Consider the following 15,941-nt stretch of genomic DNA (forward strand, 5'->3'; position numbering starts at 1 on the left):
TCGCGGGGAGCATCAGGCCGAAGGGCCGGACCGCGAGGCGGGGTGCTTGCGCGGGCGCCGTCCCCGCTCCCCCCCGCCGCGGGTGGTAGGCCCCAGCCCTTCATTTCCCGTGCGCGGCCTGGCCGGCCCTCCCTTTCCTCCGCGCGCAGTGCCCGTCGCCTCCGCGAGCCTCCTCCGTGTCGCCGCGTCCTTGGCTTGCGTGTGAGTACCGCGGCCCGGCCGGGAGGAGCCGCGCTCGCCCTACCTGCCAGGGGGCCGGGGGTACGGGCGGCCCGCGCGCCAGCGTCGTTAGGGACCGGGGCGCAAGTGCCGCCGGCCTGCTGGCCCAGGGGCGGTGGGCCAAGTGCGGCTCCCCGCGCGGGCGGAGAGGGGCGGGCCGGCGGCGCGCCCACGTGGCGCCGGCTCCTGCGGCGGACTGCCCGGGCCGGGGCGGCGTGGGTGCCGGCCCCACGGCCTCAGGCTTAACCCTGGGCGGCAGGGACATCCACCCACGGTTGCTCGGCCCGTGGCTCTTCTGTGCCGCTCACGTGCTTGTTAGGCACTCGCAAGCCAGGCCCTCGGAGAACTTACATGGTCCGCGGACACGAGGGAGAGCGTGAAGGACGTGCTGTATTGAGTGGGTTGTCTGGCTGGGTCGGGGTCTGGGTGATCTCTGAGCAGGTGACTGAATCCCGTGTCTGAAGGGAGGGTGATGCCGTCCCAGGCCCTGGGTGGAAGGAAGACGGGGACGGCTTGTGCTGGAGCTTGAGGGAAGTGGAGGGGTGGTGGTGGAGACCCAGCAGGAGGTGGGTCAGCAGGGTTTTCAGAATGAAGGGCCACCCCCAAGCAAGAGTTATTTGTGTTCACTGTTTTGGGGTGGTCTTTCCCTGGGGGAAGAGCTTATCAAAGCCACGTGGCACATACCTCAACCTGGCGGATGTCCAGCCTGACAGGGGAGGACTGGCCCAGACGACTGTCACTTACAGAAAGCCCCCCTTCCGCCTTCCGACCCTAGGTTTGAGCCTGTGGATGGGCTGTTGCACATGCCCCGTTCTGTGCCCCTTCTGCGTACCAGGCCTGAGCTGGGAGTGGGGTGTGCACTCCTGGACGGCCTTTTGATGTGTGGGGTAAGATGTTCTCAGGAGCCGCCCTCTTCTCCACACCATGGCAGTACAGACTCAGGAACCCAGGTTGGCTGGTGGCCTCTGGAGGGGTGGGCAGTGCCTGGGCCCTGTGCCAGTCCCATGAGGAGGCAAGCCAGGAGCTCTTCTTGCCTGTGCCTCGATGGCCAGGCCTCCACTTCCTTAGAATGGGAGATGGTTGCATGTCCTGGAGGCTGCTCTGGGTGCAAGCTTGCTGGGCTCCAGGTGTGTGACCCCACCCTGATGCACAGAGGCACCTAGTGAAGTTGATGCTCTGGATGACACGGCCTGGCTTCCTGCCCTGAGCAAGGTCTCGCTGCCCTTGGATGAACCTGACCCTGGGCGGGCCTCCTGCCTTCTTCGCTCCTGGGCGCCAGGTCCAGCTGTGGGGTTCAGCACCCAGTGGCCACGCGTACTGGGTGAAGGTTTTCATGAACAGAGGTTTCTCGAGGGAGGTTACCATTTAGAAAAGGATGGATGGAAAGAACCCCTCTGGCGTGCCGTTCACTGGGTCTAGGTTTTTGGGAGCTGCATGCAGGAGTCCTGACACTGAGCGTTGACCGGACCCTGTGCTGGTATGTGAGGATGACACGCGTGTTGGAAGTGGGCAGCCACAGGCCTGTTTCTCTTGGCTGTTCTGCAGCTGCGTGTGAGGCCAGGAAGTGGTATGAGTGGCCAGGTAGAGAAGGCCAGTGCAGGGGAGGGCGTTGTGGGGTAGGGTGGATGCCCAAATGGGGCCAGAATGGAACTGACATGAAGCAATTGTTTGTTGAGCCAGGGATGGGTGGCATGGTGTCTAGAACATCAGGGTGTACCTCCCCAACAGGCGCCAGGGCAGGGGAGCAGCTGATGGGAATTTGAGCCACAGAGCTTCCCCTGAGAGGTCAGGAAGGGTCACTCCCATGCACAGCTGCACTGCGTCTGGACGTGCTCTTCCTGTAGTTACATAGCCACGTTCCAAGTGCCGGTAGCTACTGTTCTGGACAAGGGTTCTAGAAAGTTCTGCTGAGTGGCGCTATCTGGTCCGGCCACACAGCATCTGCTCACATGAGCCCAGGGAGCCAGGAGAAAGCTGCTGCTGGCAGCGGGGGTCGGGTCACAGGCCGAGCCCATAGGCCTGACCCTTGGGTGGACGGACAGTCTTGGAGCAAACCCATCGCACACATGGCTGCACTGGGGTGGCATGGGGTACTGGGCCACCTGAAGCGTGTCTGAACGATGGCAGGTGCCCTGCAGGAGAGCAGAGAGAGGCAGATCTTCCCGGAAACCAGGTCAGATCCTCCAGTGGCCTTCTGCTGTGGGGGGCCCAGCCCTCGCAACGTGGACTTGAAGCCCTGAAGCCAGGAGTGTCCTTGGCAGGCCGCTGCCAAATCCCTGCACTGGCGCTGGAAGATATCTCCCATTCCAGTGGCCGTGGAGTGCCTTGTCACCTGCACACACTTGAATCCTACACCTGCCCCGCTGTAGCAGCTAGCGCATTCCTTCTGCGAGTCCTGCGTGAGCACAGACAGCACTGAGTGCTAGGCTTGCTGGGCGCCGGGAGAGGTGCAAAGGCATGATGCTCTCCTGCCAACTCTAGCCAGAAACAAGGATTGTCTTTGCGTTTCCACCGCCCAGGCCACAGGCTTGACCCCTGGGAGGAGGTGTTGGAGCCCTGGGTCCTGGCAGCTGGGAAAGGCTCTGTCTTCGGCCGCTCCTCTGGTGAAAAGTGTTGGCATGCCCCCCAGAGTGGGGCTGGGGTGCAGCTGTTGTCCTTCTGGGTCCCCGTGGGAGTACTCTTTGCTCTCAGGTTCGCAGAGCCTCCGTTGTCCCTGCTGCGCGGGCCCACCTCTTGGTGGGTTTGGGAGCTCCTGGACTTGGACATTGGCATCTCCAAAGAGAGTGTGCAGACTAACTCCCGCTTTTACCAGACGAGACGATGCGCATGTGGCCCTGCTCCATGGAGAGCCTAACCTGTACACACTCCATGCAGCGTCTGCTCCCAAGAGCTCCTTGGCGGGTGTCCTCCTAGGCTCCTCTGCAGGTGAAGGCCCCCCAGAGGAGAAGGCCCCCCATGTGTGCCAGTGTCCCTGTTCCCGCCCTGCCCTCAGTGCCTGCTGCAGCATGGGGTGGACCAAGGAGGCAGGGCCTGGGTGACACAGCTCCTGTTGAGAATGGGGTGGGAAGCAGGCTCCATGGGGCTGTCTGGTGCTGGGTGAGTTGGGGTGGGGGGCCTGTCAGTCTGGCATTCCCAAGATGTGTGGGTTGGTCTGGTGGCCTCTGTTTGCTGGGCTGCCCCTCTGTGGATCTGGGGCAGGGTGTGTGTCTGTGGCCCATTTTCTCTCTGTAAATGGGATGAACATCTCTGTCTTTTGTGTGGACCTGGTGCGGGGGGCCTGGGAAGACTTCGTGACCCTCAGAGCTCTCGGCATCTGGAGTTGGTCTGTGGTTTAGCCTGCAGGGACTTGCAGGCCCGGCCCCGTGGGCTGAGCAGTACCCCTCCCAGCAGCTCCAGATGGAGAGTGAGGCCACTGGACTGGCCACGGTGCCCTGTGGGAGTGGGACAGAGGGTGCCTCAAGAGTGGCCCTGCCTGGCCTACGAGCGGCTCGCGCCTTGTGGATGTAGTGGTGGTGGTAGTCTGGGCGCACCTGCTTGATTTGGCTTCCTGAGCTCACCTGTAGGAGCCTGTGCTGGCCGCACACTGCGTTGACGTTGGTGTGTGACAAGCACAGCCTTTCCCGCTGTTCTAACCTTGCTGCCTTTCCTTCACGCTGCCTTAGGAGCTTACAGCAAAAGTAAGTACCCACCTGTCTCTGGTTTCTGTTTGCTTGAGACAGGGGAATGTCCCCCCTCCCTCCAACTGCCATCACAGATGGGGCAGGCACTCAGGCCTGCCAGGTGCCAGTTCTCTGCTTCTTGGGCCATGGTCTCCTCATCTGCAGAGGCCTGGCTAGGGTTCCCTAGCTCTGACACCCATGGCGGTGTGGGCTCTGCTCCCTGGGCAGTGGGGAGCTAACCCTGATGCCTCTGCTGGCCCAGGCGTTTCTGTACCACGGACGGGGTGCGGGCCTGGGCAGATCTCGGGACTGCACTCTGCCCCTTGCTGGGGACACGGGGGGCAGGGCATGTCTTGCCTTCGGCTGCACTGCAGAGTGCTGCCCTGAAGAACTTTGGACAGCTCCTCCCAGGGAGGCTGGGAGTGCTAGGCCAGTGAGTCTCTGGGCCCAGCATGGGGGTGAGGGTCCCACTGCAGCCCATGGGGGGCTGGAAGGATTGGGACTTCTAGGGCTGGGAGCCTGGCAGGAGTCCCTCTGAAGGCTTGAGGCAGAAGAGCCCAGGGGCGGATCACCTGCAGTCCCCAGCAGGGTCTGTGGCCCTTGGCTGGTGGGTGATGTCACAATGGCTGGCCCCCTGGGCTCCGCTCCTGCGTCCCCCACAGCCTCTGCCCCAGGTGCCCAACCTTGGTGAGCAGGGAGCTGCTGCTGGCGGGAAGGGGAGTTGGGGGATCCATGGGCCCTTTCTGGACCTCATGTGGGACGTGACAACTAAGAAGTCCATTTGGGGGAGCTGGAGCCACTATTTTGGGGGGATAGAAAAGGGTGGGAGAGCCAGCAGCCAGTGCTGTCTAAAGAGGTCCTCTCTGGAGCCCTTTGCCTGGGCCATGTAGGGTGCCACAGGGAGGGAGATGTGATGTGGGCAGAGCAGGCCTAAGCCACTGCGAGGATCACCTTGGCCCCAGTCACCTGCATGGCCTGACCTTGCAGCCTGTTCTCTGTTGGGGGCAGTGGCAGCTCTGGGCTTGGGAAGCTATCTGGCTGGCTGGTCACCTGCTCGAGGCTCCCCTGCAGCCTAGAGCAGACTCTGTGCAACCAGAAAGGGGTACACCCAGGGGCCAAGAATCCCTACCGAGTGGGGAACAGTGTCTCGGGGGGCTTCTGAGGCAGTTCCTGGGCCTGGTGGCACATGCAGGAGTAGGAGAAGCAACAGGGTAAGGACTGTTCCCCGTGGGTGCTGTGGTCACTGTCACCCCCAGCAGTCCACGGTTTGGGATGGGGTAGGAGACAGGACTCACTCAGAGCTGGAGGGACTAGGCGTACAGCCCCTTCTGCCCAGGGGGAGGCTGAGGCTTCAGGGCCAGAGGCTTGTCCACGGCCACAGCAGCAGGTCAGCAGAGCCATGCCTGCCTGTCCACCTGGCTCTGCACCAAAACAGTGATGCCCTGGTGGTCCCCACACCCCCGCTGTCCCCACACCCTCGCCATGGTCCTCTTTCAGCTCAAGTGGTTGCCAATGTGGGTGGAGGCGGCTGGAGACACCCCCTATCTGCCTTGGCCCTCGGGGTGGGGGCAGGCAGGCATGACTGGGGGACTGCCCTGTTTCAGGCCCTCGCAGCTCCCTTGGAAAGCATGTTCTCTGAGCCACATGGGTGGCCGGACTCAGCAGGGCAGCCACAGAGGCTCGAGCACCTCACAGGTGGGGTGGCTGAGTGCTGAAAACAGAAAACACAGGTATCTGGTCACGTTTGACTTCCAAGTAAACAACAGGAAACTTTTTAGTACAAATGCGTCTCCGGTATCTTTTGGGATGTGGTTAGGCTAAAATGTTGTTTATCTGAAAGTCAAACCAACAGTGTATCTGACAACGGCTTGGAGGCTCCATGAGGAGGGTTTCGGTGGCCAAAAGAGTTTGGAAACAGCACTGTGTTTGTCCCTTTGGGAGAGTCGGGGTACGTGTTAGGTTAGCAAATACAAGTTTTCCAGGTAAAAAAATATGTATCTGTGAGTGTGCGCACACACACGCGTATTGCGTTCCAGCGTTGCTCAGAGTCCCACGTGGGTTTGACTTCCCTATCCCCACCCCTGCCGAGGAGACTGAGGAAGGTGTGGGGGGGTTCTGGGCTGGCTAGCTGGCCCAGACGCCTGTGCTGGCTCGCTGTCGGGGCCCAGGCTGTTCCACTGTGTTGCAACTGCCTTCTTGTGCTTGTTTTTCACGGCTGCGCCGGGAAGATGAGGAGCAGCAAGGCCTCGTGTGCCCTGGAGACCGTCTGGGAGGACAAGCACAAGTATGAGGAGGCAGAGCGGCACTTCTCCGAGGGCGCGGCCATGCGAGCCGCCGCCTCCACCCAGCAGCTCCTGGCCGCGGGTGCCATGAATGGGCCTGGCCAGGAGGAGACCGGGGCTGCTGATGCGGCAGAGGCTCCTGACACCGGCAGCAGGACGGACCCCGGGAAGAGCCACGCTGGGAAGAGGCTGCTGCAGAAGAAGAGGAGGCTCTCACCCCAGAGCTGGCTTGTCCAGGCCGACCTGGCCCTTGTGGGCCTCTCAGCTGACCGTGTGTGGCTGGACAAGCCGCGTTTCGACCGGGCAGAGAGCGCCTACCGCCAGAGGCTGGCCGATGCGGCTGCCCAGCCCACCCAGCCGCCTGCCCTGGCCCCCTGGGGCCCCTGCACCCACGGAAGCCAGGTGGCCTGCCACCATGTGACCTGGGGCGTCTGGGTCAACAAGTCCTCCTTCGACCAGGCCGAGCGGGCGTTTGTGGAGTGGTCTCAGGCCCTGCTCCTGGCTGCAGAGGGGTGCAGTGGGAAGAGTGCCCCTGACACGGGCCAGAGGCCAGCCGCCCCCAACCTGTCCCTGGCCCGCCAGCCCAGCACACTGGCCAGGGGCCAGCTGCCTCTGGGCAGCCTGCAGGCACTGGTGCGGGAGGTGTGGCTAGAGAAGCCACGTTATGATGCTGCCGAGCGGGGTTTCTACGAGGCCCTGTTTGATGGCCACCCCCCAGGGAAGGTGCGCCTGCAGGAGCGAGCTGGCCAGAGCGAGGGCTCCCGGCGTGGCCGCAGGGACCGGCGTGGCCGCAATGCTGTGGGGACCAAGCGGATGGGGCCACGGCGGGCGGACGGGGAGGTGCCCCCTGCCCTGCCCTACTGGTACTTCCTGCACAAAGACTCAGAGGCCACTTGGCTCAACAAGTCCGCCTATGACAGCGCCGAGTGTCGCCACCATGCTGCTGAGGCCCTGCGCATGGCCTGGCGCCTCGAGGCTGCCTCCCTGGCCCACCGGCCCACTTCTAGGTCCGGCCCATCCATGTCCAGCCTGAGACCCAAGTAGGAAAACGTACCACTGCTTCCTGGTGTCCCCTCCCTGCCTGCCCTGGGGGCCCCCAAGACCCCTGGATCCAGCCAGTGGAACACAGGAGCAGAAAGAGCAAGGGCAGGCTTGGGGCTGTGGGGAGCTGGGGGCAGGGGGCCAGCCCAGGGTAGAAACCTCCAGCCCGTATGGGGCTCTCGGTGTCTGGGCAGCTCCCACGTCCCTGCTCACATTTGTTAGGGCGAGGGGAGAGGCTGGCAGTGGTTTCTGGCCCTGAGCTTCTCTAGGGTTTGTGATGCTGGAGGCCTACGCCCCCCACCCCCGGCTACCTCTTCTCTGACTCCCAGGGCCCCTGGTAGTTGACAACCCCTCCCAGAGTGGGGGGTGTCTTAGACACTCAGCATGTGGCTGGATCCCATCTCTGCACCCTTGATGGGGGTGGGAGACTGGCCTGGAGTCTGGTACCCAGAGGGCCTTGCCCAGGGCTGCCTCATCTCCACCACCAGTGGCCTCAGGCCAGGGAGGCCATGTGGGAGGTGCCACCTGACAGCCAGCCTGAGGCTGGCATGCAGGGACGATCAGATAGCGGGCCAGGTGGGAGTGCAGGATCGGCAGGCAAGGTCTGGGTTTTTGCTGGGGAAGTGAGTGTGGTCTGGCTGTCTGGGCTCCACTGGCCCAGGGAGGTGGCTGTCTTGGTGGTGCTGGACTTGCTGATGGACAGGATCTGGGCCTAGGTGCAGGGACCTCATTGTGGTCAGGCAGCAGCAGTGGGTGTGGGTGGAGCTGAACCCTTGGTCATGGTGGAGCCGGGGAAGGAACGTGGCTGAGCGTTGCCCCTCGTCACTGGGGGTTGCCTGCCGTGGCCAGGTGAGAGTTGGCAGCAGAGCGAGGTTGTGGTCCAGAGCAGACATAGAGCTGCTTGTGAAGGGCCTGAGCGTGAGCTCCATGTGGCGAGGAAACCACACAGCTGAGACGTGTCCATGCCCCTGGAGCTTTCCGACCTCTGGTCCAGAGCAGTGGTTTCCCCAGGTCCCAGGAGCTTCCGTGACATCTAGCAATGGCCACACATCAGCAGTGAGCACAGATGTTTAGGATCCTTGCTCGCTAGGAAGTGGTGATCCTCGGTTCCTTATGTGTTAATGATGACGTTTTTGTGAGAAGTATTCCTGTGAGTCAGGGGACGAGGTGAACAGAGGACCTGGTTTAGGATGTGGAGCTGCTGGTGTGGCTGGTTGGCGAGTGTGGAAAAAACCTGGCGCTACGCAGACTTGGGGGTGGGACAGAGAACTGCAGGTGCTTGGGGTCCTGGAGCCTCACTTGAAGAGCGGTGGTCTTGAGGCTAGGTCTGGGGCAGGTGCTGTCCACTGCCGTGAGGGACCAGTTGGGGGCACTTCTGCAGGCTGGTGGTCCAGGCTCATTTCCTGCCTTGGGGACAGACCTGTGATTAGGTGACTCGAGTCACTCCTTCTAGGCAGCACCCACTGTGCCACTGACTGTCACCTCAGAATTGGGGGACACTCACGTGTGGGTCCTCACGGGCTCGAGTGGTCCGCTTGTGTTCCTCCTCTGGGTTCGTGAGCAGCAGGGCCGGCGTCTGGGCGTGTGGATGTCTGGCCCTCACAGTACTCTGTGCTGCCGGGCCACCCCATGGGGCTCTCAGGGCAGGCCTCAGCCTGGAGGCCGGGCAGGTGGGCAGGGGTGTCCGGGTCTTTGTCCTCCCCTACCCCACTGACTTAGCCTTTTTCTCCCATCCCAGCAGGAAAATGGCCACAGACTTCCTGGTACATGAGAAGATCTGGTTCGATAAGTTCAAATATGATGACGCAGAGCGCAAGTTCTACGAACAGATGAACGGGCCCATGGCCGGCTCCTCTCGTCAGGTGAGGCCTGCCCCCTGCCAGCCATGGTTGCTTTGGGCTCAGGTGGGGCCCCAGGAGGGGAGGACCTGCCAGGCACCCACAGGGCAGGGGCTTTACTTGAGGTGGCAGTTACGTAGTCTCTGGAAGGTGGCTCTTGGGTGCAGGTCTGCTCAGGGCCCACACACGATCCCAGCACATGGGCATGCAGCCTGGGGTGCCCTTAGGCCAATGGGGGCCAGCCTCAGTGCGGGCTGGCAAACCGCATGCCCACCTGCCGGTGTCCGCCCCGACAGCCACTCTTCCGATGCTTACTGTTGCTGGCCCTCCTCTATGTGCCTCCTTTTTCCCGTTTTCTCTGTGTGATGCAGCTCTTTATTTTTGTTTTTTTGTGAAGAAGATAAAGATCATGTTTTTTTCTGCAACGTCAGCAGGAGAATGGCGCCAGTGTGATCCTCCGGGATATTGCGCGAGCCAGAGAAAACATCCAGAAATCCCTGGCTGGCGTGAGTACCACCCCCAAGCTGGAGGCGCGTCTTCCCCAATGATGACGGTTGTTTTAGTGCAAAGGAGGGGTCAGGTGTGCGGCGCTGTGTTCCAGGCTAGGACATGGTGCTTAGTGGCCTCCAGGCTCAGACTGACCTGACCAGCCCGCTGCAGGAGACATTCTCACCTTCGTGTTCTTGCCCTGCCTCTCACTTGCTGGGGTCCCTGAGGCTCCTTGCCCTCCTCACGGCCGTTCCTGCAGTGCCAGCACGGAGCTAAGCCTGGGCCCCACAGGCGGGTCCCTGAGGACAGAGCTGAGCCTCGCCATGCTGCGGAGTGCAGGCTGAGGACGCTTTTTTGCCTGGGAGGCCTTTCACTTCCTGGTTGTTTCTGTTTCAGGACTTACGTTCAGGGTTGTTGTCTGCCTCGCTGACCTCCCTCCGTGCTCAGCCCCCCGGCCCCAAGAGATAGTCAGTGGGTTTGCAGGGTGTGTTGGGTTTGATTTGTAGAATTGGCACACTTTGAGTTTGAGGCCCAGAGAGGGTCCCTGCAGCCTTCCTCAGTCTACAGGTCCCGACCAAGATCAGGAAATGGTCAGTGCTAGGCACACCCTGCTTGGCAATCAAGGCTGAGTAGGAAGGTGTGTAACTGGGAGGCAGGCAGACTGCCTTCCTGCCTTGTTTCCTCCAGAGCTCTTGGAGGCTGGTGTATGAGTTTCCCGTTGCTGTTGTGACAAATTACCACAAATTTTAGTGTTTAAAGCATCGCCGATATATATCGCCACTGTTCTGCGGGTCCGGAGCTGTTTATTCTAGAGGCACCAGGGGAGAATCCACGTCCTTGCCGTTTTCAGATTTTAGAGGCTGCCTCTATTTCTTGGCATGTAGCCCCATCACTCAGCTTCCCCATCACTTCTCTTTCAGACTCTCCTGTTTTCCTCTTTGAGTTGTAGGGACCTTGGTGCTTACCTTGGATCTACCCACACACCCTAGTACATCGTAAAATCCATAACTTGATATTTACAAAGGTCCTCTTGCCATCCAGTGATTAGAACATGGATGTCTTTGAGGGGCCATCATTCTGTCTACCTTAGTCTGGTCTACAGAGCTTCACACCCATCCCATGTGCAAAATGCACTCACCCCATCCCAGAGTCTCAGGCCATTCTAACATCAACTCAAAATCTCATCTAAATCAGGTGCAGGTGAAGATCTGGGAGTGGTCCATCTGGGGAACTGTGAAACTAGAAACCAGGTTGCCGGCTCCTAAAATGAAATCAGGCAGGCATAAGATGATAATTACAGACATTCCCATTCCAAAAATGATAAAATGGAAGGAAGAAAGGGGTCACCAGCCCCAAGCAATTTCAAAGTACAGCCAGGGAAACACAGTAGATTCCAAGGCTTGGGAATAACTGTGGGTCAAGGTTCTGTTCTTAGTGCCCATATTGCCATGGGAGGTTGCATGTGTTTGGTGCTGAGCAATTTTGTTGGCCTGTTTCCTGCTTGTAGAATTTGAGGGGTCCAGCAGTCTTCTTTCAGTTTAGACTCTATCCCTTTTGGTCCAAGTTGGTAAGGTTTTTGCTGGTGTAACATTCTTCAAGAACCTTGTAGGTTTCCTGTGTATGTCACAGGCATCCATGCTGTTAGACCAAGAACTCCTCCACAGATCTCCCTGGACCCCCCATCTCTATTCTTGGCTTCTGCTGCAATGGCTGAGGGGTCCCTGAGTCACATGCCTGATCTCTCTCAAAGAGCCTGCTCGTGATAGTGCCTGACTTTTCGATCCTTACCAGCTACACCCTTGGTTCTCCAGAGCTCACTCTCCTGATTTAGTCAGTGTCTTTGGTGATACGGATAGGCTGAGAATGTCCCAAATCACCGAGTCCTGTGTTCTGTTTGCCCAACTATCCTTCCTTCAGTCTGTTTCCTCTTACGTTGTAATATAAGCAGCAGGAGGAAACCAGGCCTCACTCTGGACGCTGAGCTTGGAAATCTCAGCTCAACACCCAGTCACGTGGCTATAAGTCCTGCTTCGCACGTAACTGCAGGACCCAGTTCTGCTGAACTTTCTGCCAGTTTCCATGACACATGCCTCTTTTGAGTCCTCACCAGCAACGGCCTATAATGGTTTAGGTGTTCTCTAAGATGATGTTTTTCCTGAGTGCATCTCACTGGTAGTAGTCACTGTCTACGTTTTTATCAACAGTGTGTTCAAAGTAATCTAGACTTTTCCAGTATATTTCTCAAAACTCTTCTACTCGTTGCTTAATTCCCAAGCCCTTTCCACTTTTTTAGCCATTTTTTAGAGCACCATCCACTTCCAGTACCAGAATCTGTATTTGTTTCCTAGAGCTGCCACAAAGAATTACCACAAACAACAGAAATTTACCCAACACAGTTCGGGTAGAAATTTGAATTGGGTCTCACAAGGCTAAAATCACGGTGCCAACAGGGTTGCGTTCCTTTCTGGAAGCTGTAAGGGAGGCTCTGTCTCCTGGCCTTTTTCAGCTCCTAGAGGCCGCCCACATTCCTTGGCTCATGGGCCCTTCATCTTCAGAGCCAGCAGCAGACCATCTTCTAATCTCCTTGGTTCTCATATGGACCTCTGTGATCACATCCGGCAACCTGGGTGGTCCAGAAGAAATGTCCCACATCAAGATCCCCTTTGTCGTGTGAAGTTACATATTTGTGGGGTCCAGGGATTACGGTGTGGACGTCTCTGGGTGCCGTTACTCTGCTGACCACAGCTGGTGTGGGGTGTGCTGGTGGCTCTCAGGTGGCAGGGATTCCTCTGGCTCTCATCTCCCAGCTGGGGCAGAGGCCCTGGTTGTGTTGGTGTCTGCTGCTAGTCCTGGTCTCTGGGACAGGCAGGTAGGTACGCTCTAGGGCTTGGGAACTGAGAAAGGACCTTGCTGGCCCAGCCCAGGCTGGATTAAGTGAGGACAGAACTCATCAGACAACTGGGACATCAGAACCCAGGGGTTCTGGGGGCTGCCGGCCATGTGTGGGGTGGGGCGAAGTGACTGGACTTCGTGCGAGCACTTCCTTCCAGGACCACCAGGTGGCTCTGTGCAGTCAGCACTCATGGGCTTGGCTGGACCACCTCTCTGAGGCCGGAGACCCTGGACTCCTCTGGCTTCCTGGTCCCTGCCTGGGTCAGTTTGAGCAGTGAGGGCAGGCCCCAGTGTGTGGATCTGGTGGGAAGGCCTGCAAGCAAGCTGAGGGGCTGTCAGCACCGCCTGGGGCTCCTGGGGCCCCTGGGACCTGCCAGGCAGGCAGTAGAGAGTATCTGCCTGGCCCAGCACATTATGTGGCCTGAGGCCTCCCAGCCCTGCTGGGTCCCTGGGCCCTAGCCTTTCTGCTGTCCCAGGAGCCTGGGACATCCAGAATTGAGTCCATCCCCTGCCCCAGCTCCTCTTCTAATGGGACCGTCTCCGTGTCCCCCAGGCAGCTCAGGCATCCCCGGGTCAGGTGGCTCAGGGCCCCGCGGTGCCTATTGTACTGTTCCCAGACTCCGGCTGGTGGATGGTGCTGGGCTAAGGACAAGAAGTCTGGAGGCAGTGAGCCCTTGGGCCTGCTCTTCTGGGGGGACCTCCGTGTGCCGAGCTGGGCTATGTGGCGGGGTCAGGGAAGGATGTGGAGTGAAGGCTCCCTTACAGGGTTTCTTTTTGGGCAGCACAAAACCCTGGAAGATCTGAGTAGGGATGGCAAGGTGGCCATAGCCACCCACATGTGGGAAGGGCAGGGTAGGGTAGGGGGCAGGCCTAGCCCAGGGTCTTTACTGGGTATGTTGGGGGCCAACTCAGTGCTGGGCCTGGGCCCCCCATCCTCAGAGCCACCTCAGTGGGGTGTATGCTGTGCTGACTGGCCTACTTGTGCTCATGTGCCCCTCACTGAGGACCGGGTGGTATCTGGGGACAGGGCAGTCACAAGCCTCAAAGCCTGCGGGTGCCTGGGACGTAACCTGGGACGGGGCTCAGGCATAGGGGCTCCTGGTCAGGAAGGGGGCTGAGGCCTTGGAGGCAGGGCTTGATGGGTGCCGGACGTGCCACCCATGTGAGGGTGAACATCTGCTGGGCCACGTGTGCAAGGATGAGCGGATAGCCTCCTACACAGGCGGCTCCTCTTGCCGCCCAGCCTTAACGGCTCTCCCTCCCATTTCCAGCTCCAGGCAGTGCTGCCCAGCCCCCCTGAGGCCCCGAGCCAGGCTGCCCCAGGGACTGTAGTAAGTCCTCCTTTCACCCCGTGTCTGGCAGAGCTGCATGGTGGTGGGGGCCCCGGCTGTGTGCCTGCGCTGCCCCTGGGCCCTCTGCCTATGTCCGTCACCATGATCTCATGGTGGCCTTCCACAGCCGACCTACGTAGCCAGGTCTTTGCCCGTCGTTGGGGGCAGGTGGGCTGTGTCAGCAGGGGTTTGGCCCTCTTTGTCCCGGTCTGGCACTGCTGGGTGTCCTGATGGGAGCCGTGTGCCCAGCCCAGGGCTCTGTTCCAAGCAACTGTGGGGTTCTCACCAGACAGGGGCCAGGCCCTCACTGCTCCCCCTTCCTTACAGAGCTCTGGGGCCTCCAGCGGGCCTGGCGGGGACCACAGTGAACTTGTCATGCGCATTGCCAGCCTGGAGGTGGAGAACCAGAGCCTGCGCAGCGGTGAGGGCCAGCCTGGTGGGAGGCTCTTCCTCACCTTTCCCCATGTCCCTCTAGTCCCCCCCTCCAAGTGCCACCATCTGATATGGGCCCCTCCCCCACCCCTGCCTGGCTGCCATCTGACCAGAGCCCCTCCCCCACCTCTCCCTGGCTGCCATCTGACCACGACCCCCTCCCCTCCCCGGCCACCATCTGACTGACCCCCACAGTGGTGCAGGACCTGCAGCAGGCCCTCTCCAAGCTGGAGGTCAGGCTGAGCACTTTGGAGAGGAGCTCACCCACCCACCGGGCCACCGCCCCTCAGACCCAGGTGAGCAGGCAGACAGCCTACAGTCCCACAGACCCAGAAACCCCATGGCTGGCCCTTCAGAGGGACACAGTGCCCACCGTTTCTTACTGCCTGCCCCTTGCCGCCCCCCCCCACCGCCCAAGCTTAGCACCTGCGACTTGAGTAGGGGATTGGCCCAGGCCAGGGAGCACTGAGGGGCGTGCCCTGAGTGGGGGCAGGATGGAGGTGGCCTCTTGGCCGAAAAGTGGGCTCTGGCCTGGCCTAGGGCCTCAGGCTCCCTCCCCCGGCAGCACGTGTCTCCTATGCGTCAAGTGGAGCCTGTGGCCAAGAAGGTAGCCACACCAGCAGAGGACGACGAGGACAATGACATCGACCTGTTTGGCAGTGATGAGGAGGAGGAGGACAAGGAGGCAGCCCGTCTTCGGGAGGAGCGGCTGCGGCAGTACGCTGAGAAGAAAGCCAAGAAGCCCACACTGGTGGCCAAGTCCTCCATCCTCCTAGACGTCAAGCCTGTGAGTGTGTACGGGGGCTGCTGGGGTCCCCCAGCAGCTGAGTAGGGGGCTGGCTCAGCCTCCAGCGCCCTCCTCTTCCCCACCCTCATCCAGCCGGATGGTGTGCTGAGGCCCCTAAGAATGGTGGGCACCACTGTTGACATACCACCACCCTGGGCTGGAGGGTGGCTGACCTCAGGGCCTTATGCCCTTCACCCCACAGTGGGATGATGAGACGGACATGGCGCAGCTGGAGGCCTGCGTGCGCTCTATCCAGCTGGACGGGCTGACCTGGGGGGGCTCCAAGCTGGTGCCAGTGGGCTACGGTGTCCATAAGCTGCAGATCCAGTGTGTGGTGGAGGACGACAAGGTGGGGACCGACCTGCTGGAGGAGGAGATCACCAAGTTTGAGGAGCACGTGAGTGGCTGGGCGGCAGGAAAGGACAGACTGGCTGGGCGTGCCCTGGTGGGAGGGTCCCCGTGGGGAGCCCCACTGCGCCAAGGTTCCTGGAGCCAACAGGAGTGGGCAGGGCTTGTGGGAAGTCCCTTCTGGTGACAACTGTCCTCCTCCCTCAGGTGCAGAGCGTCGACATTGCTGCTTTCAACAAGATCTGAGCCCTGGTGTGTGTGTGCGTGAGCCTGCAGCCAATTAAAGACTGAGTCCAGCACTCTGACTCCTGTCCTGGTGTCCAGGAGGGCTCAGTGGGCGGTGCTCGGCGGGAGTGCAGGCAGGGGCCTACACCGGCACCAGCCCCTGCGTTCTATGTGGCACCCTCCTGCTTTGGCCAAGGCTCCTGGCTCTCCTCCCTCCGGTGCTTCGGCCTCTCAGGCCCTGCCTGTGTTCATGTTGTTTAAGCCAGAAGAAATGTAACTTCGGCTTGTTAACTGAAGACACAGCCAGCACCTGCCCAATGTCTCTGCTTGGCCTCCTGTGGGGACATCCTCCTGGGCCGTGGGTCCACCCCAGCTCTGACTGGTGCAAACCTCCATGT

The 15,941-nt window shown here is 60.5% G+C and overlaps 1 protein-coding gene across 5 annotated transcripts; it reads left to right on the forward strand.

The window, feature by feature from the left end:
* Window positions 1-119: 119 nt before the first annotated feature.
* EEF1D (eukaryotic translation elongation factor 1 delta) lies at window positions 120-15,617 on the forward strand. Of its 5 annotated transcripts, none has more exons than XM_049853734.1 (9): window positions 120-201; window positions 8,940-9,063; window positions 9,471-9,545; window positions 13,692-13,751; window positions 14,079-14,172; window positions 14,379-14,479; window positions 14,749-14,970; window positions 15,173-15,367; window positions 15,526-15,617. In XM_049853734.1, exons 2-9 carry the CDS (start codon window positions 8,947-8,949, stop codon window positions 15,562-15,564), a joined length of 903 nt encoding a protein of 300 aa, XP_049709691.1. In that variant the 5' UTR covers window positions 120-201; window positions 8,940-8,946; the 3' UTR covers window positions 15,565-15,617. The 5 variants fall into 5 exon arrangements, with proteins under 5 accessions (XP_049709691.1, XP_049709688.1, XP_049709687.1 ...); XM_049853731.1 differs by lacking the exon at window positions 120-201 and adding an exon at window positions 411-7,200 and having other exon boundaries at window positions 9,474-9,545; XM_049853730.1 differs by lacking the exon at window positions 120-201 and adding an exon at window positions 414-7,200.
* The last annotated feature ends 324 nt before the right edge of the window (window positions 15,618-15,941 follow it).

Source organism: Elephas maximus, chromosome 15 (assembly GCF_024166365.1).
Source record: "Elephas maximus indicus isolate mEleMax1 chromosome 15, mEleMax1 primary haplotype, whole genome shotgun sequence".
Classification (NCBI taxonomy): Eukaryota; Metazoa; Chordata; class Mammalia; order Proboscidea; family Elephantidae; genus Elephas; species Elephas maximus.